The sequence below is a fragment of the Felis catus genome, chromosome D3 (assembly GCF_018350175.1).
Source record: "Felis catus isolate Fca126 chromosome D3, F.catus_Fca126_mat1.0, whole genome shotgun sequence".
Classification (NCBI taxonomy): Eukaryota; Metazoa; Chordata; class Mammalia; order Carnivora; family Felidae; genus Felis; species Felis catus.
In genome coordinates this window covers 81391625-81415510 of record NC_058379.1, presented here as the reverse complement: position 1 = coordinate 81415510, position 23886 = coordinate 81391625, and the positions used below count along the sequence as shown (strand labels likewise).

The 23886-nt window shown below is 42.8% G+C and overlaps 1 protein-coding gene and 1 long non-coding RNA gene across 4 annotated transcripts in view; one reads left to right on the top strand and one right to left on the bottom strand.

Moving 5' to 3' along the window:
* Positions 1-1836: 1836 nt before the first annotated feature.
* Positions 1837-17432, bottom strand: SERPINB2 (serpin family B member 2). Its single transcript, XM_003995246.4, has 8 exons — positions 17283-17432; positions 13183-13359; positions 9024-9143; positions 7611-7739; positions 6984-7101; positions 4442-4584; positions 3405-3569; positions 1837-2828 (listed from the first exon to the last, which is right to left on the bottom strand). The coding sequence occupies exons 2-8, from the start codon at positions 13348-13350 to the stop codon at positions 2424-2426; spliced, it is 1248 nt and encodes a 415-aa protein (XP_003995295.2). The 5' UTR covers positions 13351-13359; positions 17283-17432; the 3' UTR covers positions 1837-2423.
* Positions 17433-22429: 4997 nt separating this feature from the next.
* LOC109493502 overlaps positions 22430-23886 on the top strand; it is a 36858-nt gene continuing 35401 nt past the window's right edge. For 2 of the 3 annotated variants that reach the window (XR_006587597.1, XR_006587595.1), the window contains exon 1: positions 22436-22489. This is a non-coding gene — a long non-coding RNA (uncharacterized LOC109493502). Of the gene's footprint in view, positions 22490-23886 lie in introns of all 3 variants that reach the window. The other variant, XR_006587596.1, reaches the window with a different exon arrangement.

The following is a 23886-nucleotide window of genomic DNA, read 5'->3' as shown; positions in this document are numbered from 1 at the left end:
ATTAGGGTTTTAATATATGTAAGTGGGGGTGTGGTGGGACACAAACATTCGGTCCATAGCAATGGCTGAGAGTTTTCCAGAAAAGATACAAGACACGAGTTTCCAGATGGAAAAAAAAAAATGTGCCGATGAACAAGACAAACTTTTGAGAACAATTTTTTAGAATATTCATAATGCAATGAAATATCAAAAACATCGTCGGAAACAGAAAGAAAGTTATGAAAACTACAAGGAACAAGAAGAATCTTGACATCAACTCTCCCATCAGCAAATCTGGTTCTAGAAGACAATAAAAATCACACCCTTAAAGTGCTGACGAGGGCTTTGAACCTAGAATTTTATGTCCATATTCTAACTTAATAATGAGAGTGAACCCTGAAGACACAGTGATTCAGAAAGCTACTGCTTTCTTGCTGAATTATCGGAAGCACACAAAAGAATGAACTTCAGTGTAAGAGAATGCAAGAGGCAAGAACCCTTAATTTTCTTTTTTTTTTTTAACGTTTATTTATTTTTTTGAGACAGAGAGAGACAGAGCATGAATGGGGGAGGGTCAGAGAGAGAGGAAGACACAGACTCCAAAACAGGCTCCAGGCTCTGAGCTGTCCACACAGAGCCCGATGCGGGGCCCGAACTCACGGATTGCGAGATCATGACCTGAGCTGAAGTCGGACGCTCAACCGACTGAGCCACCCAGGTGCCCCAAGAACCCTTAATTTTCAATAATGTCTGATTTAGAGGAAGTAAACCACTGTTCAAGCCTTTAAAACTTAATTTTTTATAATTTTTTGGGATTCTACATTTTTAAAATTATTTTACTGTATTTAAGTAATCTCCACACCCAACATGGGGCTCAAACTCACGACCCCAAAATCAAGAGTTACACATTCTACTGACTGAGCCAGCCAAGCACCCCTGGGATTCTACTTCTGACAAGCTGACAGTGTAACAGTTTTATTTCTGACAAAGGTAATGATCACCAACACTAGTATTTATTAAACACTGTACGCGATCTACATTCTTTTAATTGCTTATGATGTATGAATTCATTTAACCATCATGGCAACCTTATGGGAAAGCCTTACTTTTTCTAGTTGACAAGGAAAGAAAACCAAAGTATATAGAAGCACTATTCCAGGCCCATGGTTAGATGAGTTGTAAGTGCCAACACTGAGATTTTAGGTGTGGACAGTCAAGGGCCTGAGGTAACCTGTTTAGCCACCATGTTCCAGTGGGTCATCGGTCCCTGTCTTCCAACACAGGCGGGGGCTGCCTGGGAAACATTCCCAGGATCCAGCCACGCTCCTGCAGCCAGACTCTGCCACCAGCTCGGACTCCCCAAACTAGACCTGCCTTAGTTCTCAGGACTTCGAATACATTCTGTTCTGAGTAAGACCCACTCAAAAGCTTTCAGGGCTATTTTGAAACAAACACCCCTAAAAGAAGCCATTTGTATTTCTCCTCCAGCCCGTTTCCCCTCCTCTGAACTCTCAGCTCAATGACCTTGACCTTGGTTCTATGTCTGAACCACTGGACTTGGTGTTTATTCCTGATATCCTTGAGTTTAAATGTGAGTGTCCCCTAAGCACCAAGCCTCAAACTCTTCTGAATCACTGTGCCTTTGACTGCTATGAGAAGGCATCTCAAAACCATTTTTCACACGATCCCACCCCATTCCCAACAGTGGGGCTCCTTGCAGGATCAATTCTCCCCTTGCCTCCTTTATTGTGTGGGTTTTTTGGTCCCCCAAAATGAGACATGATGCTTGATTCCTGGGAATTGAGGTATAACGGTCTTCTGGTCTAAAAACCTAGTGGAAGGACAACAAACAAATGGTTGTGTGGAGACATGTTTATTTTTTACATATTTGCAATTTCACATAACATAAGTTATAGACACAACCATGTGATACATTAAGGCTGGAAATGCACATAACATACATTTTCCTGTCGTTCACTGCTTTCTTCTGGGTATTTGTTATAAAGGGCATGGAAGGACTACTACTCATTCTTCATTATACAAATGAACAAATGCATTTTTTTAGGTAGAAAAGTAACTGATCACCTGCTTCTCTAACTATATCAGCTTCAGCAACTGGCAGTGAACAATAACAAAAACCATTATATAAAATAATAAATAATACAGTAAAAGTCAACGCTACAAAATAAACTAAATAGTAAGGAAGAACTAAATGGAACATCCTTCCACTTAGAGACCAAATGGTTAACAGGGTTGCAGAGTTATGGTTGACAGTGGTCTAGTTATCTCTGCACTTATCATTAGCATGTAGTAGGAGTTGTTCAGAGGGGAAAAAAAACCCAGAAATAGGTAGAAAAAGTCTCTAAATGTTTGGCAACTAACAGCAATTCTGAGGCTTACAGTTCATACTACAAAATCCTGTGCAGAAATGGAACTTTTCCACTTTAGGGTGAGACAAACCTGCCAAAAAAGAGAATGTTCTTAGTGATTTTGTGCAGGATAAAGAAGAGAAAAGGATGATCCGCCACAAACTGTGGGCCCCCGTGGCCAGTTCTCCCTGACATCGTGGCCCCGGTGCCAGCGGCTGCCTCAGTGCCCTCCTCGTTCACATCCACAGTGGCCTGATGGAACACTTTGGACAGAAACAGGTCATTCCTTTCGGACATTCCGGAGAAATTGGCCTGGCTCTTGCTGAAGGCATCCTCTAGGCCCATGCTCCTGAGAATGGACTGGAGCTCATAACGCTCTTCTAATTTGAACTGGGGCAGGTACACTTCCACATCATCTTCGGCCATCGTGTCTTTGCTGGTCCATTTAATGAATTTATCATAGGTTATTTCCCTTTCGAGCTACAAATCCACACATTAAAAAAAAAAAGTCAGTAAGTGCTCGCAAAAGAAGGAAAACAACTTAAAAGTCTAATGTTAAAAATCAATGACTTTAGGGCACCTGGGTGGCTCATTGGTTAAGAGTCTGGCTTTGGCTCAGGTCATGATCTCGTGGTTCATGAGTTCAAGCCACACTTTGGGCTCAGCTCAGAGCCTGGAGCCTGCTTGGGATTCTGTGTCTCCCTCTCTCTCTGCCACCCCCCCCCCCCCACCTCCGGCTCATGCTCTGTCTCTGTCTGTCTGTCTCTCTCTCTCTCTCAAAAATAAACAAACATTTAAAAAAAAATCAATGACTTTAACTTTACCACATTGTGGGTGATATAAAAATTCAATACACTAGTAACATTTTTGCAGGAAGTTAGCCTGTGTGACATATTTTAATGCTCTGAACGAAAGTTTGTGACGTGCACCTTTATTACTAACCAATTTATGTGTCTGTGAGAAACTGTATACCACTTTCTAAGGTGCAGACGTGTTTATCAGGGAAAGTAAGTTTAGCTCCAGAGGTTTAAACCGATACAAGCTGGAACAGCTTACCAACTCCAAGCCGGTAGACATATTCCCAATTTCATCTGGAAGCAACAGGAACATGCTAACATCTCCAGTGTATGGGAGTTCTAGAATCTGAGTCTTTAGGTCCCCTATGTATCCAATGTTCAGGTCTTCACGCAGGTACATCATCTGAACAGGTGTGCGCTGAGTCTAAAATTATTAAAAAGTAAAATAAAGAAGTTGATATTAAGATGTCAAGAGTTTTACAATTAGACATAAAAGAGAATAGATTCGGCTTAGGTGTTGAGGAGATATATTCTTAAAAGTCAACAAAACAAATTATTTGTATGCCCTTATAGTTATTTTTAAGATGGACAATAATAATAATTATAATAACACTAAAATATTTGTTTAGTACCTGCCGTGGGCCAAGAATTCCTTGAAATCTCATTGAAACCTTACGATGGCCAAGTGTTATTGATCACAAAAATGGAACACATGGAAGATAAATAAGGTCTTGGCTGGTTACTAGTAGAACCCTAGCGGTGGAGCCTACATCTACATCCACGATTATATAATTATAAAGCCCATGATCTCCACCACTATTCATATGGCCTCTCAGAAAATTACTGAGTGATACTCAGTAGTTTGAAAGAGTCAACCCACTGTCCAATGTGCATAATGTATGATGAGCAAGTCAGTGTCATGTGACCAGCTTCCAAATATCCACTCAATATATCCCCCAGGCATCACCGTTCTTGGCTACTACTGAAAACTGCCAAGGCTTCACTTAACTTTGTGACATAAATGACAGAATGAATGTGGTCATTAACAAATAAACAGAGAATTCCCTCAAATTATTATAAAATTGGGTAAAAAAAAAAAAAATCAGCCCAAAGGATGGCTTGGCATTGTGACAACATAATTCCTAGATTCACAGCCACTGAAGGCAATACTTGAAGAGAAAGAGTTCATGCAGACCATTCAGTTCATGCATGGTCTTTAACTTTTCTTCCTCTGTCTTGGCTAAGATCCTAAAACATATTTCAGGAAAATTCATAATTCATCTTGTTGTCTCATACCGCATTCACACGGAAAGGATAAAGCCCATTTAATTTCTTCTCAAACGGAGTTTTCCACTTTCCTTTGAAGTAGACAGCATTCACCAGGACCATCTTGGTGTCCCTGTCTACAGAACCTTCAGGTAACAAGTCTGGGATTTTGCCTATGGAAAACATGACACATGTTAGGTTTCATGACCAAGAAGCGTGACCTTACTATGATTTGAAATCCTTGGAGTCACCATCAAACTCGCCATCTACAATTGTCAAACTCTGCAGAGGTGATGGCCTCAAGCTCAAGTTTTTCTCCCAATTTATTCAAAGCATAAATAAAGCAGACCACATTTCTCAGAAGGTTTGCAAATTCCAAGAGAAAATGGAGGAGTAATGCATCGAAAATTTAGAATGACCATCAAACTTGGAAAGACTTTCACCTCCTTTGTTTTCTCAAAGTTTCTCAAAGTTTGGTGCTCCTTCTAGATCTGGTCCAATCAATGGGTCTGATCCATGGATCCATTCAAAAACTTTTTTTTTTTTCAGTCCTGCTAGACCTTCACTAGGAGTCATACAGAAACAAGAGGAGGAAAAGGAAATACTGCCCTGGTGGGGCTGAGAATATTGGAAAAGGCATTCAAAACTAGCTGTCAAACAATGTGTAAGAAACTATGAGATTGCAAAGTCCCATGGCAATGCAGAGAAGGGAATACAAGAGTGTGCCAGGGAAGGGAGGTTCTCAGAAATTGGAACATACAAGGATGGCTTGGCATTGTGACAATGTAATTCCTAGATTCACAGCCACTGAAGGCAATACTTGAAGAGAAACGGTTCGTGCTCTTCCAAAAAAGCAAAACTTCCACATGTCTCCTGAATTCTGCAGTTTTTACTTTCATTTCTGTTAATCTTCACGTTCTCTGCTTCCTGTGTGTCCCCAGTTCATCACTATTTTAGAATAGTAATTTCAAAATCCACAATAGAAATGAATAACATAAGTAGATGGACTATTTTCAGAGAAACAAAAATATTTTTGAAATTCTACAGGGCTTAATTCATATGCTTTTTCCCAGTGTGGGAGCCGGGAAATCCAGCCACGCCAAACTATTGCCAGAAACAATGTTTTACACACAAGTGTCACGTGAAAAGTTGTTTTTTGCCTAAGTTACCAAACAAACTCTTTAAACATCCAAATGAAGAATTCCAGAATGAGACTAGGGATCAAATGAGAGGAACCCCCAGCTTCACCACTCACTGATAGTGAAATCTTGAATGAGTTGATTAACGTCTCAGGGGCCTGGAGTCTACAACCCTAAAGGGGTAAATTTGGATAAGTTATCTCCATGGACCTTTCCAGTCCTAACAGCTCATTAATCTATGAAATACCAAAACAGCTCTGCCTTCATAATAATCTCTGTTTTTCTTCTTAGAAACCCATCTGTATGTTGCTATTCAGTAATTATTTGTTTAAGACCTATAATTCTACATGGAAATTTGGAAGAAGGAAGGCTTTCCATTATCAGCCAAAGATTGTGCTAATTTTTGCGGGGACACAGGAGAGGTGGACATATTGGCCCTCCCCGCAAGTATGGTGGTCTATGTGGGATGGCAAAGTTAACAACATCAAATCCATTCGGTAACAGTTCAAGGCTGTACAAGACAAACCTTAATAGGCATCACGAAGCTGACAAAGCACCAAAGGAGTGGAGAAGAGGGGGAGATGAGAACGTGGCTGGGAGATGCCTCTAGGAAAGGCTAGGACTTTGGATTGCCACTTAAACTCTGAAGTTAAGGAACGCATAAAAAGTAAGCATGGCGGTTAGGAATGAGCTCGAGAGCCAAGAGTGGTGAAGCACAGGCTGTTGGATTAAACTAGAGTCTGGGTTCTGTTTCATTGGCCATTTTCATCCTCCTTCGCATGTTCAGCACCTGGCACATAATATGTGATGGATAAATACCATTGTTGACTGAAGGATTGGATTCAGGAACAATGGACGGAAGGTTTAATTAAGTTCGAGTCCTTGTGACGAATACAAAGTGAGGCAGGAGCCTGTGAAAGAATTGGGGGCTTGAGCTGCAACAGCAGAAGTGGTTTATCAGGGACCAAGGGAACTTCACGGCAGGTGGACTCTGAATGGTGAAAAACAGTTAAAATAGTTTTCTGGCCCCTCTCTTTCTACTGCCGATGGTCTCACACCGGTTACTCACTGGAGGGTCATGTCTCTTTTCTTTGTTTTTGTCCACAGTGGACACAGAGCACAATGATTTCAGTTCTGATTATTTCCTACATTGGAAAACATGTCTGTCTGCTGTCACAGTCCATCCCAAGGTCACATCCAAAATCAGATTAAGTACCGAACTTACGTCTTCCATTAGTTAGACCTCAACTATTTTTCTCACTTAAAACGCCACTCAGCTGAACAAGAAAAATATTACATTAACCAAATAACTAAGATTGGGTGAATTTTAAGGGAGTTAGGGCTAAGTATAGGAATGATTTTTTTTTTTTTTTTTTGGTAAATAGATCAGAGTTTTATAAGAGAAGAACAGAAAATAATTGCTTTGGTTTTACCTTTGGTTTGAGTCTTGACCCAGGAATTAATCTCTTTTCTGGCTTCTTCTGCACATTCTAGGAAGTCAAGCGCCTGGGGTTCCGTAGAGTAGTATTTATTGGAGAGTTGTATATATTCCTTTAAAACAAGAAATGGGCCAAAGGTTACATCGAATATATACCGAACAAGTCTTAGTATAATTGTAAATCACGAGCTCTCCTATCAAGACTCAGGGGCCTGAGTAGGTAGGGGTAGGGGTGGAGGGGGATGGGGGGGTTGGGGGGCTGGAAGAGGAAATGGTGTGGATTATAAGTGCTCTGTTGACCCTCTTCCCCACACTCATTTGCCCTCCTGCACTGTGCGTTATAGACACTAGGTAGGAGGGAAAGGCTGGGCTTGTGGTGGCAGCTCTGGAAATCACTGTCCCTCTATATTTAGGACTCATTCTGCACACGAGGCTTTTGCAGCCATGGGAGGGGTCATCCAACAAGGGGAGCCTGCCACGACCAAGGGCGTTCAGGAGCCTTAGGGAGCTTGCGTGGAACTCTGATTCTCTCCACGACTACAGATTCTCTCAGACTACAGCTTTGAAAGTGACCTCATGGCACGTTGGGGGCCCTGCAATTTCAATTACAGGTTTCACTTACTTCCTTGAATCTCGCAGACTTCTCTCCAAACAGCTTATTGACAGTCTCCAATAAATACCCCCCTGTGGATGCGTTGATTGCAGAGCTGAGCGAATGGAAAGACGAATGGATTTTATCTCCAGCTTGTGCCTTAAACAGAAAAGAGGGACTCTATTTATATAACACAGGACGACTAAACAAGTTATTTCTTAAGCAAACATTTTTTTTTTCAATGCAACAATAAAATGCTCTATTAAGGTATACTTTTTTCTGACGCTTTTAGAGGAATCTCTGAGGAAATACTTTTGATGTAGTGCATTAAAACTAATGAGGTAATGTTTCACTTGTTTCAAATTTTGCTGTGCTTAACCGTGAAGTGACCGACATCTTAAAGAAAGTGAGGCTTCTTTTATGATTTCCTAAACTTCCAGGTCTCTAAGGAATTTTATTACATTAAAATTTAAAATCTAGAGGGGATCTAGAAAAAGTTCATATAATGCCTGAAAGTACCCATTTTACAATTAAAGGGCAGTCTGTGCAGTGGAAAATCTGGGTTTTAGGAAGCCTTGAAAACAAAGAGGAATTCTGATCCTCAACCCCGAGTTTGTAAGCATGATGATAGACAACGGGGCTTAGTCGCCGCAGCAGCCAAGCCCGGAACCCTGCAGATGGACTGTCCCAGGCGTCACGGGAGACCTGGCTGAGTCTCCATATTGAACGGGGTCTCTCCACTGCCTCTAGCCCATAATTCCTTGGGCAGTGGACAGATGGAGTACCATTCCCAAGAAGGAAGCTATGGGAGGTATCTCCCCCGCCTAACTCACAAACGTGATTATGGAAGTTGTTTATTCAATAGGAGCACAGCTATGCCCAGTTCTTGTAAGTTAGCTGGATAGCTTGTGTTTAAGGAAATAGAGTACTGAGAAAACATATTAGTCTGAGATAGACAATGGTAAATAGATACATACACACACACACACACATTACACACATGGACAGATGATAGATAGAGGGGTCTGGAGGGAGAACTAAGTGTCGATGGTCTCTCACAAAATCATCGGGCACGACCTACCCCACTCCTCAAGTTTTGGTCACTCCTTACCTTCTCCTACCTGGAACTCTGCATCCGTGCATGTGTATTCTAGGAGTTGCTACCACAGTTTCAGAATAAATTACACATGCCCAGCTCCGGGTGTGATCAAATTTAGACTCAGTCTTGGCCTGAAAGTCATAAAGTATAGCTTCTACCCCGGCCCTGTCCGTGCTTTGCGGTGTGCCCGTAGGATATTTATTTAAGGGTTCTGAGTCTTAGTTTTCTTTCGATGAACAGGGGAAGTTGTACTAGTTTCTTTCCTTGTCTAACATTGTGACTTTAAGACAAGAAGATTCCAGAAATAAAATACAAAAGAAATTAGGAACCAGTGAGTCAGATACCTGCAAAATAGCCTCAGGATAAGGGCCCTTCTGGATCTGCTGCATGAGTTCACAGCCCATGAACTTCTCCGGGGTCACTGCGGGGACTTCATGGACTCCAACTTTGTTAAACTGAAACACCTACAATTGGAATTAGAGGGAATAGATTTATGAGTATATTTTCCTGCTAGATTACTTGACCTGTAAACCAGGGGCAATCAAGTACCTCTTAGTGGTCCTGTCTGTTTCCCTGCCTTTGCGTCGGGGACCGAGCACAGATACTCTTTATACAAAATATACAAGAATATATATTGTTTTATAATATAAAACTAATATATATTTTTACATCATATATCAGAAATTTCCCTCACAGAAAACAGCCTGAGTTATTTTATATTAATCCATATGCTGGCCATTTTGACAACAATTTGTTATTATGGAGATGATTTATAACCTCTTCACTAAATCATCTAAATTATCATCCAGCCCATAAGTTGCCTTGATAAAAAAAATGCCAGTATTTTGAAGAAAGTAATGAAGTTAATTCGTGACCTCCCTTTTCAACGGCCTTATGTATTACATACTTTTAATCTGTCAAAAACTACAAGACAAAGTCAGTTTGAGCATAAAAACAGCTAATCTTAACAGGTATCGCCTGAAATGCTTGCACATACCATATTACACATAGAAATGAACATCCAGGTGGGGGGCAGGTGACAGGGGTCAGTTGACACTATGAATCTCTTGATGTTGTAGGTGGCAGATCCAGATATCACAGTGAAGCTGGCAGGTGCAGCCTGGCCCTCTATGCAGCTGCCTCAGACTCCTTTCCAGCATTACCACTTCCCAGCCTGGCCTCTCCAGTCTCAGCACCCCCAGGCTGGCCCTGTACCCAGGCCTCCCGCCAGCCTCCAACAGCCCGTGGGTCCCACTGGTCCTGCGGCACATCCCTTGTGGGGCCCACGGTGAGGAGGAACTCATCTGGTAAACAGACTGATGGTGGGGACCCGGCTACCAAAGGAAAGGCAGGCTTATCCAGCCGAGGGGTGAGTGTCTGGGTTGGAAGCAAAGGTGGCAGGGGTTGTGGGATCTTTCTTTGCTCCTCAGATTCTACACCATAAGTCCTAGCTGACCTTCTGAAGAGAAGTGGTCCCACTCTGTCCCTGAAACAGCATTTCTGGTTTTCATCCCTCCTAGGGAGGTTGATGCTTAAATCAGGAGTCTCCTGGGCAGCACTATAGCCTTCCTGAGACACTGCAAAGCCTTCCTGAATCATTGCAAAAGCCCCTGCAGAAACTGGGAAATGGGAGGGGGGACCCTGGGCCGTGCTGAGTCATGGAGTAAATAGGGAGGCAGGCACACTGCCCAGATAGGCAGCTGAGCCGGGGCGGGTCTGTGGCCTTATCCTGAACAGAAGAGCTGGAAGAGAGGCACCTGGGTGGCTCAGTCAGTAGAGCGTTCCAACTTCAGCTCAGATCATGATCTCACAGTTCATGGGTTTGAGCCCCGTGTCGGGCTCTGTGCCGACAGCTCAGAGCCCAGAGCCTGCTTCCAATTCTGTGTCTCCCTCTCTCTCTGCTCCTCCCCCACTCATGCACTATGGCTCTCTCTCTCAAAAATAAGTAAACATTACAAAAAAAAGTAAAAAATAAAAAGAGCTAGAAGAAACACTCCTTGCTTGCATGCCAGTCTCACATAGATGTGTGCTACCAGAGTTCATCCTTTCGATGTCTTCCTTTCTTCCCACTACAACATCGTCTTTACCAGCCGCACCAATTCTCAACAATGCAGCCTCTTCCTGCCCCTGCTTCCTTATCTGCAAAATGAGTATGGTGATCATAGCCTCTGCCTCATAGGATTGTGTAGCATGGGGCAAATTCATAAAACGCTCTTAGAAAGGTGCCTCCCTAAGGCACTAATAAAGCATTAGCTGTTAGATCAAGGACTGCCAGCAGCTGCTTTTCATGTTATCTCGAATCTGCACAACTGTCTTGCAGGCTGGGTATTTCCATTCTCATACCGTAGATGAGAAAACTGAGGTGCAGGGACTTTCAATGCCTTTCCTCACACACCTCATAAAGAGGGGCAAAGCCACCGCTCAAACCCAACCTGGCCTGTCCCCCAAGTCCTTGCTTCCTCCTCCAAGCCAACCAGCCTATTTTTCTTTTTAGTAGAGAATTAACCAAATTTGCCTTTAAAGTTTAAAATCCGTACATGCAGCGGAGTTACAGGAAAACAGCATAAAATCCTTGCATAGACCCACGAGCTTAAAGCTCTTTCCCAATAGGGAAAAGCTGTACTGTGCCCAGAGTGACCAGCAAGTTCATTTTCCTTTGGGATCAAAATCTATTTTTCCATTTTAACAACGTAGAGTACTTCACTTATCATTTTCCCTCAAAACATATTGCTTCTGATCCCTTCTTCATTAAAAAAAATTGAGACCCAGGGCACCTAGGTGGCTCAGTCGGTTAAGTGTCTGATTTCGGCTCAGGTCATGATCTCGTGGTCCATGACTTTGAGCCCCGCATCGGGCTCTGGGCTGACAGCTCAGAGCCTGGAGCCTGCTTCGGCTTCTGTGTGTGTCTCCTTCTCTCTCTCTGTCCTCCCCAACTTGTGCTCTGTCTCTCAAAAATAAATAGACATTAAAAAAAAATTTTTTTTAATTGAGATCCCGCCGTTTTCTAAAGTTTGCAACGCAGCTCACGGTTTTTCTGTTTTCAAGGGGAAGAAAATTAAGAGGAAGAGGTGTTGCCAAATGTTGCTGGTATCAGAGTTGAGCAACCGAATTTTGTCGAAAGTCTTGATGGCTAAACTACCAAACACACACAGGGAGTGATGGTTTTTTCATTCCTTTCCTCCTGCAGTGAGATTGGCTAACACTCTTTCTGTGAACCACCTCAACCAAGACCCAAGGTAAATGGGTCACTGTGCACCAGAGGACACATCTGCACTCAGCCACGGTTCTCATGGGAAACGCGAACGTGGCCAGGGGCACTTTGGTGTGACTCAAACACAGTCCGTGCTTGTGAGAAAGAGGAGCCTGGATTTCAAGCACACAATGTCAAGGTTTGTGTGTCTGTGAATCTGAAAGAATCTTAATTGCGTGATGACTGTATCTGGCTCACGGACCGAGGACGTCTCAGGAACATGTGCCTTTTTAAATGTACCGAATTCATCCCGTGGGAGCGCCGTGGTGCAGGGTTCAATGTATTTCCAAGGCCCTTGACTCAGCGAAAGTGTCCCCTGACTGAGCTTATGTCCCTTCACCAAGGACTAAAGCCAGCGGCCTTGACGTAAATACCTCACAATGCTGCTGCACACCCTGCAGACCTCGATTTGGAAAACGGGGCCATGGTGCCACACCCCATTTTGTTGACATGACCCCACCGGGTGGATAACATGGCCGAGGCCCTGTGACATCACATGCTCCCCTTGTCTCTCCAGCAGTGTCGTGACCAACTCTTCATGACACTCTCTTAAAACCACTGGAGGGATTCTTTGTGTGAGGAGTGGACACATCACAGTGGTAGAGCCATTGAAAGAGCCTGATCTCGGGGCGCTTGGGCGGCTCAGTCAGTTAAGCCTCCGAATCTTGTTTTCAGCTCTGGTCACCATCTCATGGTTTCATCAGTTCGAGCCCCGCATCGGGCTGTGGGCTGACAGCGTGGTGTCTGCTCGGGATTCTCTCTCTCTCCCTCTCGCTCCCTGCCCCTCCCCCGCTCGCACTGTCTCTGTCCGTCGCGAAACAAATGAACAAAGTTAAAAACAAAACAAAAACCAGAGCCTGATCTAGGAGTGAAGAAACCGCAGGAGACCCTGGGAGCTGCTGGGCTCACATTGCCTTGTCTTCCATCTGTAAAATGACACTTGTCTTAAAGCCAAATGAGATAAAGCGCGCGAGATGCTTTGGGAAGTATAAACATTATGTTATAAGACACTGGATGTTGTCACTGTTTCCGGCCTTGCACGAGCAGAAACTCTGGCGCGCCCTCTGCACTCGACTCGACGGTTGTGAGTTTCTGTGGTTTAGCGGTTCTGCAGATTTGAATCTAGGCCACTTGTGTCGTAAGGGCATGTGACGATTGTTGGAGTCAAGCTACCTCCGAACCATGATATTGCGATTCTATCATTCCACTCAGGAATGACCCAGTCCTGGTTTGGGGCTTTCACAAACACTTACCCTGGCCATCTGGTCTGCAGTGTTGCCCCTGGCACCCAGGTAGACCATGGCCATGGTGGATGAGATACTCCAGGGGGAGAAGAAGAGATTCGGGGTGGTGCTGGTGTTTGCCAGATGCTTGAAAAAATTGAGGGCGAAGATCGTGTTTGCCACATAAAGGTCTTCCATTGTTTCAGCCTAAAAGGAAAGTGAGGAAGAAAAAAAAAAAACAGCTCTAAAAGGTGACTCAATATTTTGGGTGATACCAGCAGAGTAGTACAGGGTGTACCCTGCACGGGACAGGGGCTCCCTCTCTGTTCTTCCTTTATGGAACCACATGAAGTAGAGGCCGGAGGGCGTCATGCTCGTGTGACCTGTGCAGCCACAAAGGGCTCTGTGCTTGGTGAGATGCTCTGCTCTCACCAGCTTGAGTGACTTACTCATAAAATAATGAAACTTAGTCATTTTAAACAGGGGGTTCTGCATTTTCTCTTTGCATTGGGTCCTGAGGATTATGTGGCCGATCCTGAGATGTAGTGAACAGTTAAATGATGAGTAGTGATACTCCACACAGTAATAATAACAATAATAACAATAAACAGCGTCCATTAGATTCTTACTATACAACCGATGCTGTCCTAAACATTTTACCAACCATTTAATTCTTGCCAAACCCCGTTAAGAAAGGCATTGCTATTCATGTTTTACAAAGGAAGAAACTGCTGCCCAGAGCATCAGAGAAGTGACCAGCGTCCCTCACCTGGGAAGGGCAGGACTAAGCATTGAAACCAGGTGGGGTGGCCTCCAGGTCATGCTTTCAAGCTCTGAGCTGCATCCACAAATATACAGCACGCACAGAAGCAAACACACACACATTCAAACGTGTGCCACATGCACACTGGGTTGAGACTGTCAATCTTCTTTCAGATTCCCTGCTTCTAGAAGCGGCTTAGAGTCATTGTTTGAGGGTTGGTATTTTCACCTGCTGATTTTCACCAGCTGATGAACCAGCTCCTACCTCCCGTCCCCCCGACCCCCACCACACACACACCTACATCTGCAGCCGGCTATGAAACAGCTCCTTCTGCTAGGGAGTTCAGTATGAGGGTGTTGGAACGACCACCTGCTTCTCCTGACACCCCCTAGCAGGAAAGACCATTGTAGGCAAAACCACAGAGATCATCCTGGGAGCATGAAACACGCACGTGCACGCACGCGCACGCACACACACACACACACACACACACCATATCACCACCTGAAGATAAAGGACAGACACACCTTCCGTGACCCAAGTCTCCGTGTGCAGTGGAATGCATGGACACACCCGAGGTGTGTAGGTATCTGTTAGTACTGGCCAGTGATCATTTCTCGACTGTGTATTATGCTCTCACGGTGGCTTAAAACACACCCTATAATTAACCAAAATATATAAATCTACCACATGACGCTGACACTCATGATCCCACAGGAAATCTTCTTGTGACAATGGCTTCTCGGAGTTGAGGAAGGGCTGAGGGTAGGCCCCAAGGTGAAGGACATCCTGCATCTGTAGGCTTGGCTCTCTCAGCAGGCTTCCGAACAAGGGCCAGCACTCACTTTCCTCCCCATCCGTGGCTGTCTTCGGCGACCACTTGGGTCACGAACCCTTCTTTTTAAGAAAAGTATTGCCATTTTGTTTCAAGTTTTCTCATTTGGAATACCACCCGGTTGTATTATATCAGGACACAGTTGTAAATTAAGCAAAAGTTGTCCCTGAAACTGTCACCTCTTCTCATTCAATCCTCACAGGATCTGCAAAAGGTAGATACTTTGCCTAATAGGTTACCTCCTGATGCGGAGAGAGGTTAAGAAACTTGCATAAGGTGCTTGCAATGGTGCAGGGATTCAAGCCTAGGTCTGCTTCAGAAACCCACTCGAGCCAATGCCCCCCACTGCCTGTCCTGCTGGTGATGAACTGCACTGTTGTGTGTAAGAGTTTGGGCAAGTTACTAGCTTGAGAAATGCTAGAAAGAGGAAATGAAAATAGGAAAGTAGTGAGTCTGTTATGCTCCTAGAAGGAGTATTAAGTTAAAAAAAGAAAGAAGAAAGAAAGAAAGAAGGAAAGAAAGAGAAAAACAAAACAAAAAACCTCACTTTTGTTTTTTCTTGCTTCATCACTGAGATTAGATTAATTTGGGTGACTCAGAAATTTGTTTCCTCTTCCTTCTACTGATGTAAAACCATCTGTAAGTTAATTAGGCTTATCAGGCAGATGATTTTTGTAAATTATATCAATAATATTTTGGAAACAAACTGAGAATTAGCATAATAAATAAAATATTTCTCTAACCTCGTATGAAATATGTAAATAAGGCCCCAGAGCCAGAAAAACGAACTGTAGGCTTCTCCTAGACCGAAATCTTCATAGTCTCCTGTGTAGTAGGTCACTTTGACACTAACAAAACTTAAGTGTAAGTTTAAGTGTCAAGACAAACTATCGGAGAGGCTTTTAATGCCAAGTTAGATTTCTGGCGACTTTATAAAGAAAAAAAAAGGAAATAAGGACAAAATTAAATTGTCCCATATGCATTTGCTTCTTTTAAAAAGTCTAGCTTTTATTTTTTAGATAAAGTGCAATTAACCGCACGTAACATAAAACAGTAATATGTCACATCTATACTGCCGTTACTAAATTCCTTCAGAAGCGTTGTTTTGTTTAACTTATGTAATCACTTGCCCAGGAGAATCTAGTAATATCTAGTTACCAAAGGATAAACATGCAGTTTGCCCAGCTAGTGAGCTCTGAAGCCACAAATCTCAGTCTTCTGATTCCGAGCCTGGTGCTTTTCAAATGGGGTTTGAGAAGCTTTTAGCCTTCCGAATCTATCAAGGCTTACAGAGAGTGCGTTTCCTCTCAGACAAGTCCACGGCTCACATTTGGGAGGGAATCTGCCCAAGACAATGTCAAACTGACATCCCAGAATGACATCAAATAGCATAATTGCCCCAAACAGGTAACTCCTGTTGGGATTTCTTAACTCCCACAATTTACAGTTTCATTACCTTCCAAATATCATGCTGCTAATTAAAGTTTAATATTATGGAGAAGAATAAATGGAGAGCATATGTGGGGCTGGGCTCCGTGACATCTGCGTCACTTCCTGCAACACACGTTGACAAGTGTGCACTGGAACTCGGCACACGAACCAAGAGGTGGGGAGGGGCCCCCAGACACACCATCACAGCCCTCTTCCCACAGACACTGGATGCGAGATCTGAGTTTGCTGTGGCTTGTGAAACAATTTGTTTTGCGACTACAGGGTGGGAGTACTTAGAAATTGACCACAAACATCAATGAAAACAAAGAGAAAACAGTAACTTTCAGGAAACCTCCCACCCAAACTTACACATTCCCTTCCCAACAAAATCAAAAGCAATTCCTGTTGTTTGGTGACTTGCATAATGAATGTCTGTTTATGGGTATTAAATTATTTATGAAACTATTACTTCCACCAATCCAACAACTAGTTTGGCTAATTCTTCTCTTTCACTAAATTGACCAATTATAAACTAAACTTCAATAGATAACACTCTGGTGTTAAACTGACCCAACCCAGGTTGCTTCATTTCTGGTTTCTGATCGTTATAAAGACCGTCATCTTTTTTTTTTAAATTTTTTATGATATTTATATACAATTTATAGTTTACCTTCCTTGCCTAAATGAATATATGTTAATCAACCTAACTCTTTCCATCAAATTCAGTGCCAAAACCCTACTTAGTCAAGAACATCCATATTCTAACCTGTTCGATGAATTTGGCATCATCACCTGCATGTGCACTTTGGTTCGGTTAATGCTACACAGGCATTTGCTGGCTCCTGAGATTCAGGACTAAGTCTTAATTTAGTGCCATATTAAATGTCAATTTGGTTCAATATTAAATGTAAATTTAGTTCAAATCTTAAGTGACAATATTTTCACTTAAAAAAATCTAACCAAGAGACACGCCCCTACATTTTTACTCTTTTTCTAAAGACATCCCACACTTTAATTTTCATTATATTGGTAATAGCAGCAGGAAAGAAAAAGCAATGAAACCATATTTCATGGAGATGGCCATGAAAATCAGTGAGATACCTGGTTATTCCCGGAGGCACTCCCGACAGGAAACAGTCCTCAGCGAGCTGTCTGAGTACACACATGGAGAAGGCTGGTTTTATAAAGCTCTGCCCCTCCCACGGAACATTTTTTTTTTCCCTCTCTCTCCCTTTCTAATCTGTATCCTTTGAGTGATTCAACATTTTACTCAGAAAGACATCACTATTATAAAAATGCTTGTTTGCTAAGGCACCCTTTAAGAAATTTGTTCTAGAGGATGACGTCATTCAGAAACTTAAGAATTTTGCAATACCTACACATGCCTGTTAAAATTAGCTGAAGTCTGTCAGCCTCAGGTTCAAGTGTCCCCCTCTACACACGCGCCCAAGGACAGTGCCGAATTCTACAAGGTCCCTCTTATCTCTGTGCAGGAAAGGCTGGTGGGTCTTTGCAATAGTTAAAGACAATGCAATCCTTTTTCTCTCTCGAGTGTAAGCAGCCCCCAAGCGACTCTTGGGCATGGAAAGGAAAAGAAAAACCACTATTTTTCCTCCTTGGAGCTTATTTTAAACTGTCTTAAATTTCTCCAACTGTAATTTCCTAAATGATTCTGGTTCCACCCTAATCCCCTGTCACCAGCCACACCCAAAGAACTTTCTATTTGCCCATCTTTCCAACGCAGATCTTATCTTCTGTTATACAGATAAAATCCACTGTGTACTTGAAATTGACTTTTAACTGTAGAATCACGATGTTGAAAACTTGATTGAAGAAAATCACTAGGTGTTTCGATACAGCCAAAGGAATTTGAGGAACAGAAACAGATAAAAGACATAGTGAAAGATAATTTGGGTCTAAAACTGTTCGTAGTGCTGTAGCTTTTTGAAAAGTGCAACACACTGTGAAGGTGGCTTCTCTTCTCTTTGCTTTCCTGTTACGTATGGAAATCCCCAAGAAGGGATGAGTGGAAGTAAAATCATATCTCTTCTCCGCTGCTCTGGGGAGCTCCATGGCCATGCGTGGGAGCGGGGTTGACAACCTGCATGTCGATGAAACCAAGACTATGGGTTTGAGACCCGTGTGAGCTGCTTATCTTGGCTGTGGTTCACAGAACCAGATCGACCCTCACCTCATCTTGCTCCTTTGAGTCTCTGGCCGTAATGAGTGGAGGTGCCTTAACCCAAACCCCTTGTTATTATCAGAGGGACAATGGGATAGGCGTGTTCTTCAGAATCTGTGTCTGGCAGCCAAAAGCCAAATTATGTGAATTTTTTTTTTAATTGCTGGAAGATCTCAGGTCACATGAAAAAAAAGCTGGAATCCCACACTCAACAATGATCTTTCAACTCCTAAGTGCTCCCATTACATCAAATGAAATTTTCGGGGAGCCGTTGACACTTTTCCAAGTTATTCTTCTCAACAGGAATGCCTCCTCCCTTCTCCCCACTGACCCACATCTGTGAGGTTCTACTCACATCCCAGAGATTCCATGAAATCCAGTTTGATTTCTACAATCTTCAGTGAACTCATGCTATGCAGAACTGTACCTCTCAGAGCTACAACATGAAAATGTATTATTCATTGGTTCACCATCTAATCGTATGTGTTCTAAGTATTTTATTTGAGTGAACTTCTATTCCTCAGTAGATTCCACACTGGATTCCCCTTTAGCAGCAAGAACCGTGCTGAGCGTCAAGTCGGTACTTACAAAATATCTTTTGACTGAGTGAAATGTCAAAATTTTCGAGAAAAGCCCTTTAGTGTGGTGAACAATGATAGGGATCCTGAGAGACTCAGAAAGCTCTAATTTGAATTTTCTTTCTGCCACTTATTGGTTGTATAATCTTGCACAAATTTCTTTCTCAACCTCTCTGAGCTTCAATTTCCTAATAATGCTGGTACTGTTCATTGCCTACACAGAAGCAATCCTTTTTGCTATTCTTCTCCCTGATTTTGTTTAGGTGTCAAGAGATTCCTTTATCTCGGGGACTAGTTGTTGGCCAAGGGGGGTAGATATATAACCACATTCTGGTCAGTGAGGCTTGGGAGAAATCTGCTGGGGAATGTCTAGGCACATTTTTCCTTCCTGATAAGAGGGAGGCATGCAAAGAGATTTTCCCTATCCTATCCTATCCCCTTCTACCTGACTTTGAGCCTGACTGTACGAGGATGTGATGCCAGGAGATGCTCCCGCCATACATCAGCTACACAGGAAGGCCAAGAGGTTTGCAGAGATGCCAAAGCAGAGTCTTAACACCAGAGCACTCCCAAGTCAATTCTGGAAATGACCTACCTCTAGTCTTCATTCTTGTTGTTATTGTTACAGGAGATGATAAATAATAAGTCTATATTATTTAAGCATTCCTAAATGGCATAGACTTCTGTGAAGAATCAACGAGATCATGTCTGTCAGATGCTTCGCGTATTATCTTTCACACAGTAAGTGTTCCACAGGGTTAGCTAGTATGATGGAGTGATTGTTGGTGGCCAGATTTGGAAGTTGCCTTCCTGCCTAGATTAGAGAAATTTTATGAGCTCAGTATAAACAGAAACTATGGTCACACATCAAACCGCTGGAGGAAGCATAAAAGGCAATTTGTGATAAAAAGCCAAACTGAGTGGCGGAAGGATTGATAAATGTGTGTGAGGGCCTCAAGGAAACAATAAAGAGAAATGAAAAAAAAAAATGAAGATTGAAAGGGGAAGGCACTAGAATTGCAGAAGTGGGAAGCGAAGACCGTTGAGCAGTTGTCTGAGATCTGCTTGGTGCAGCCGGTGTTGTAGGGGAAGGAGAGAGAGGAGAAGGGACCTGATATCAGACTGAGCTGAGATCTAATCTAAAGACATCCCGCGTAAACTCTGGGGAAGGGAAGTTGCTTGTAAAAAGTGGAAGAAGAAGAAGAAGAAGAAGAAGAAGAAGAAGAAGGAGAAGGAGAAAAAGAATCTGAAAAGTCTAGAAGAGGGAGAACCAGAAGGCTGAGACCCCTACCAGGAGACCACTGAAATAGTCCAATCAGTCAGTGGTTTAGAAGACCAGAGCTACGACACAGTGACTCTTACCATCATAAAATAAACAAGGTGAAGTCTCTCGAACCTGAAATAGTACTTGCAGCAGCTGTATGTCAGATCACTTCTGTGGAAGTTGGGAATAAGGAAACAGCAAGGGCCCCACCTTCTCCTTATCCTCCAGGAAAATGTGTGAGATCATCATATGGCGAAAATAGGATACAACATTATACATGCAGTACAACCTCAGCTATAGAAATAAAATATGTGCAGAAAGAGGACCTGAAGGGAGTGTGCCAAAATATAAAGTGACTCTAGTAAGTTTAGAGATGTTTGCCAATTTTTTTTTTTTTACTTTAAACAATTCCCCCCATTTTCCACAATAGGCGTGCATTACTTTGACAACCAGAAATACGTGATCAAAGTGTCTCTATCAAGGTGTATCTTTTCTTCCCGGGAGGACTACAGTGAAACATGCAGAAAGGACAAATAAGATCCAAAATAAGAAAACAACTTTAATAAAGTTCTAATGTTCTACTTTGGAGATTACAGGCACTGTGTGTTTTGCTCGGAAACACCTGTCCAACTGTGACTGAGGGAGCTGCCCTTAACCACCACTCAGTGTCTGTCTCCCCGTACGTGGTAAGTACCATGACTCTATATCCACGACCGTCTTCCCCAGTGACGGAGATGGGCACTTGGCTCAAATTAGAGTGCTCACTAGGTGTTTGCTGAATGACTTCTTCATGCCCAGCACCTTGCAATGTTACTTCTTTTCTCTTTTCCACTTTGAATGAACAACCACTGGTGCTTCCACAGTCACCCTTCCCGGGTGATTTGCCGGTTGCTGGGAACTATCTCTCCATGAGCAGCAATGTCACCACTGAAATGATCCAAAGCATGATACGATCGCAGGCCAAAAGGGAAGTCCCATTTTGACATAAAATTCCATCTAAGAATCTTATCTTACCAGCGACTTTCCATGAAATATCTTGAAACACTGTTTTTACAACGAAGATCGTTAACATTAATCAGCCCTAGTATTTCAATAGCATGGTGCACCCTAGAAACTTCAGTAGCTGTCACCGTAAGCAGGAGCAAATGAACGTGAAAGTAGCCACTTCTTTGGTGTTACTTTGGGGCCACCTTGACTAAGACATCGTGCGGTATATACTTTTTGAAATACCTTTGTCAGAGAATGAACACCTCCTTCTACAATTAGCAATAAAATTCATCTTGGCTCTAGGAGAAATAATACATGTTTCTAAATTCCTGCAGAAAGCGTTTTGACAGAGTGGGGAGAGGTGGCCAGGAAAAGGAGTTTCGGGCTGTGTCAGGAAGAGAAGCAAAAGACCGAGGTGCCTTTGAATGAGTGAGCCAAAGCCACAGAAAGGGACAGTATCATCATCCAGGGCAACAGAAAGCAAACCTTGCCTATTTTAAGGTATTGCCCTGGGCTAGCCACGAGTGTGAGAAAGTCTGCACACGAGACAAGTTCTGTTAGGGAGTGTAACACTTCAGTCAGGGTATTTATCTTGTTGCCAAGTGATAACCCCAACATAGATGCCACGGCTGGCAGGCTGTGGGAACAAATATCCAGTGTTCTGTGATTCAGCTACTTGAGAAAAGGAATAACCTTCCTACAACCTGTCATGCCAAAAGCATGCAGAGAGAGATCAAATTTCCAGAGCAGCCCCCGAATGCATTGTGAGTCATGAGTTCACTCATTCTACACACCAGATGAAACTCTGTGCTTGTGGTGATGCATTTCCGTCAAGGATCTAACGATACAACACTGGATCCGTGTAACCGCAATTGCATGCATCGTTCAGCTCTCTGCTACCCTTGTGGATTATTTTTGGATAAGTGGATTATTTATATTACCTAACAAGTCTTAATTTAGTCTCTTTTATCTAGTGTGTGCTGAGTACATCTAGGCCAGTACTGTATGCCTAGGAAAAGTAACACATTGTTTTTTAAAGATACCTTAAAGTTTATTTATTTTTGACAGAGAGAGAGAAAGAGAGAGAGAGAGAGAGAGAGAGAGAGAGAGCATGAGTGGGGGAGGGGCAGAGAGAGGGAGAGGGGGAGGCAGAGAGAGGCAGAATCTGAGGCAGGCTCCAGGTTCTGAGAGGTCAGCACAGAGCCGGATGCAGGGCTCGAACTCTAGGACCGCGAGATCATGACCTGAACCAAAGTTGGACGCTCAACCGACTGAGCCACCCAGGCGCCCTGGAAAAGTAAGACATTTTAATGGTAATTTTCATAAAACATACTTAGAAGGTAAATAATAATAATAATAATAATAATAATAATAATAAGGACATAATCAGAAAATGCATTCCAAATCCAGATGTTGATTACTTTTGTTTTACCCTCTTTATGAATTTGCGTATCTTGTTTTTTCCCCCATTAAGAGTAGATAAAAAGACCAGAGACCAATTGACGCTTACTACTAAAATACATAAATGATTTACACACAGATTTCAGATTTGGTCCCATATAAAATGACTGGGAGAATCCCTGATTTCTAGAAAGGAACTGCCAAAAAAAAAAAAAAAAGTAGATATACGGGGGCACAGTGATGCATCTTATCACGGGGTGGGGTCAGAGTACCTACGTCGCCTTCAAATGAAGACAGCCTTATTTAGACTTGTGTCAGAGTGAGGAGAAGGAGGGGAAATGATTGCTCAGTTCTCCCTCTGTTAATTAGTCATAATTCACGGAACGCGTGGACAGGAATACGGGAATGTAAGTGGGATGCATGGGTGACGAGAGCAGAAGGGGTGGGAAGGAGACAACAAAGGCTCCTGCAGCTCCGTCTTCAACCTCGACCTCTCCCGGGATCCCGAGATGGCCGAATGAAGACTCCTAGTGGACACCCGCCCTTGAACGCCTGTCTTTGTCCGTCCCTCCCTGACCTCTGTCCCCCTGTTCCTCCTCACCTGCTTCCCATCTGCCTATCAGACACCCAAGCCAAAATTGAAGCAAATTCCTTGATTCTTTTCTTTATATCCACTTTCACATCTATCATTTAACTAGTCCACTAATTTTAGTTTTGAATATTTCCTGAGTTGATGTGCTCTTCTTTTTTCTCTGAAACTATTACTCTTTGGTCTCCATCATCTCCGCGTCTCTAGTATCTTGCCGCTTAAGCCGTAAGCCATATCTATTTAATGTAAATCCGACCTAGCTATGACTCTTCTGAAAATTCTTCATCGGGTCCTCAGTAAACACAAGGCAAAGTCCAGTCAGAGTCCAAGTCCATCTGTGATCTGGCCTCTGCCTTCTTTTCCAATAACATTAATTTCAATACTGTGAAATAAGTCTTTAATACCTGGCACTTAACGCTCAAATTTGTTAGCATTAGTGATCCGCTTTATTGCTGTACTTAGAAAACTCTTAAGTTCTATCTTTACACATTTGGTTCCCTGGTAAGGCTCTTACGAACAGAAACTGTGTATCTCAGTTTCTATTCCCACAATTTTAGTATAATATGTGCTCACTTAATGTTTTTGAACTGAATTGAAGACAAACTTTATTCTAAGTTTGATCCTCTTTAGCACTACTGAGATAGCCTCAAAGTGTGGCCTTCCTTCTCTTCCTTCCTCCTTTGCTATGAAGATAGAAAACTTTA

Bases quoted from the DNA above. Each gene is read 5' to 3' on its own strand.
- SERPINB2 (XM_003995246.4), bottom strand. From the start codon at position 13,350: ATGGAAGACCTTTATGTGGCAAACACGATCTTCGCCCTCAATTTTTTC. The intron at 7,740-9,023 runs GTATCTGACTCA...TTTCTGTTTAAG, and splicing joins ATCCTGAGGCTATTTTGCAG to GCACAAGCTGGAGATAAAAT. The intron at 3,570-4,441 runs GTATGAGACAAC...TAATAATTTTAG, and splicing joins ATCCTTTCCGTGTGAATGCG to ACTCAGCGCACACCTGTTCA.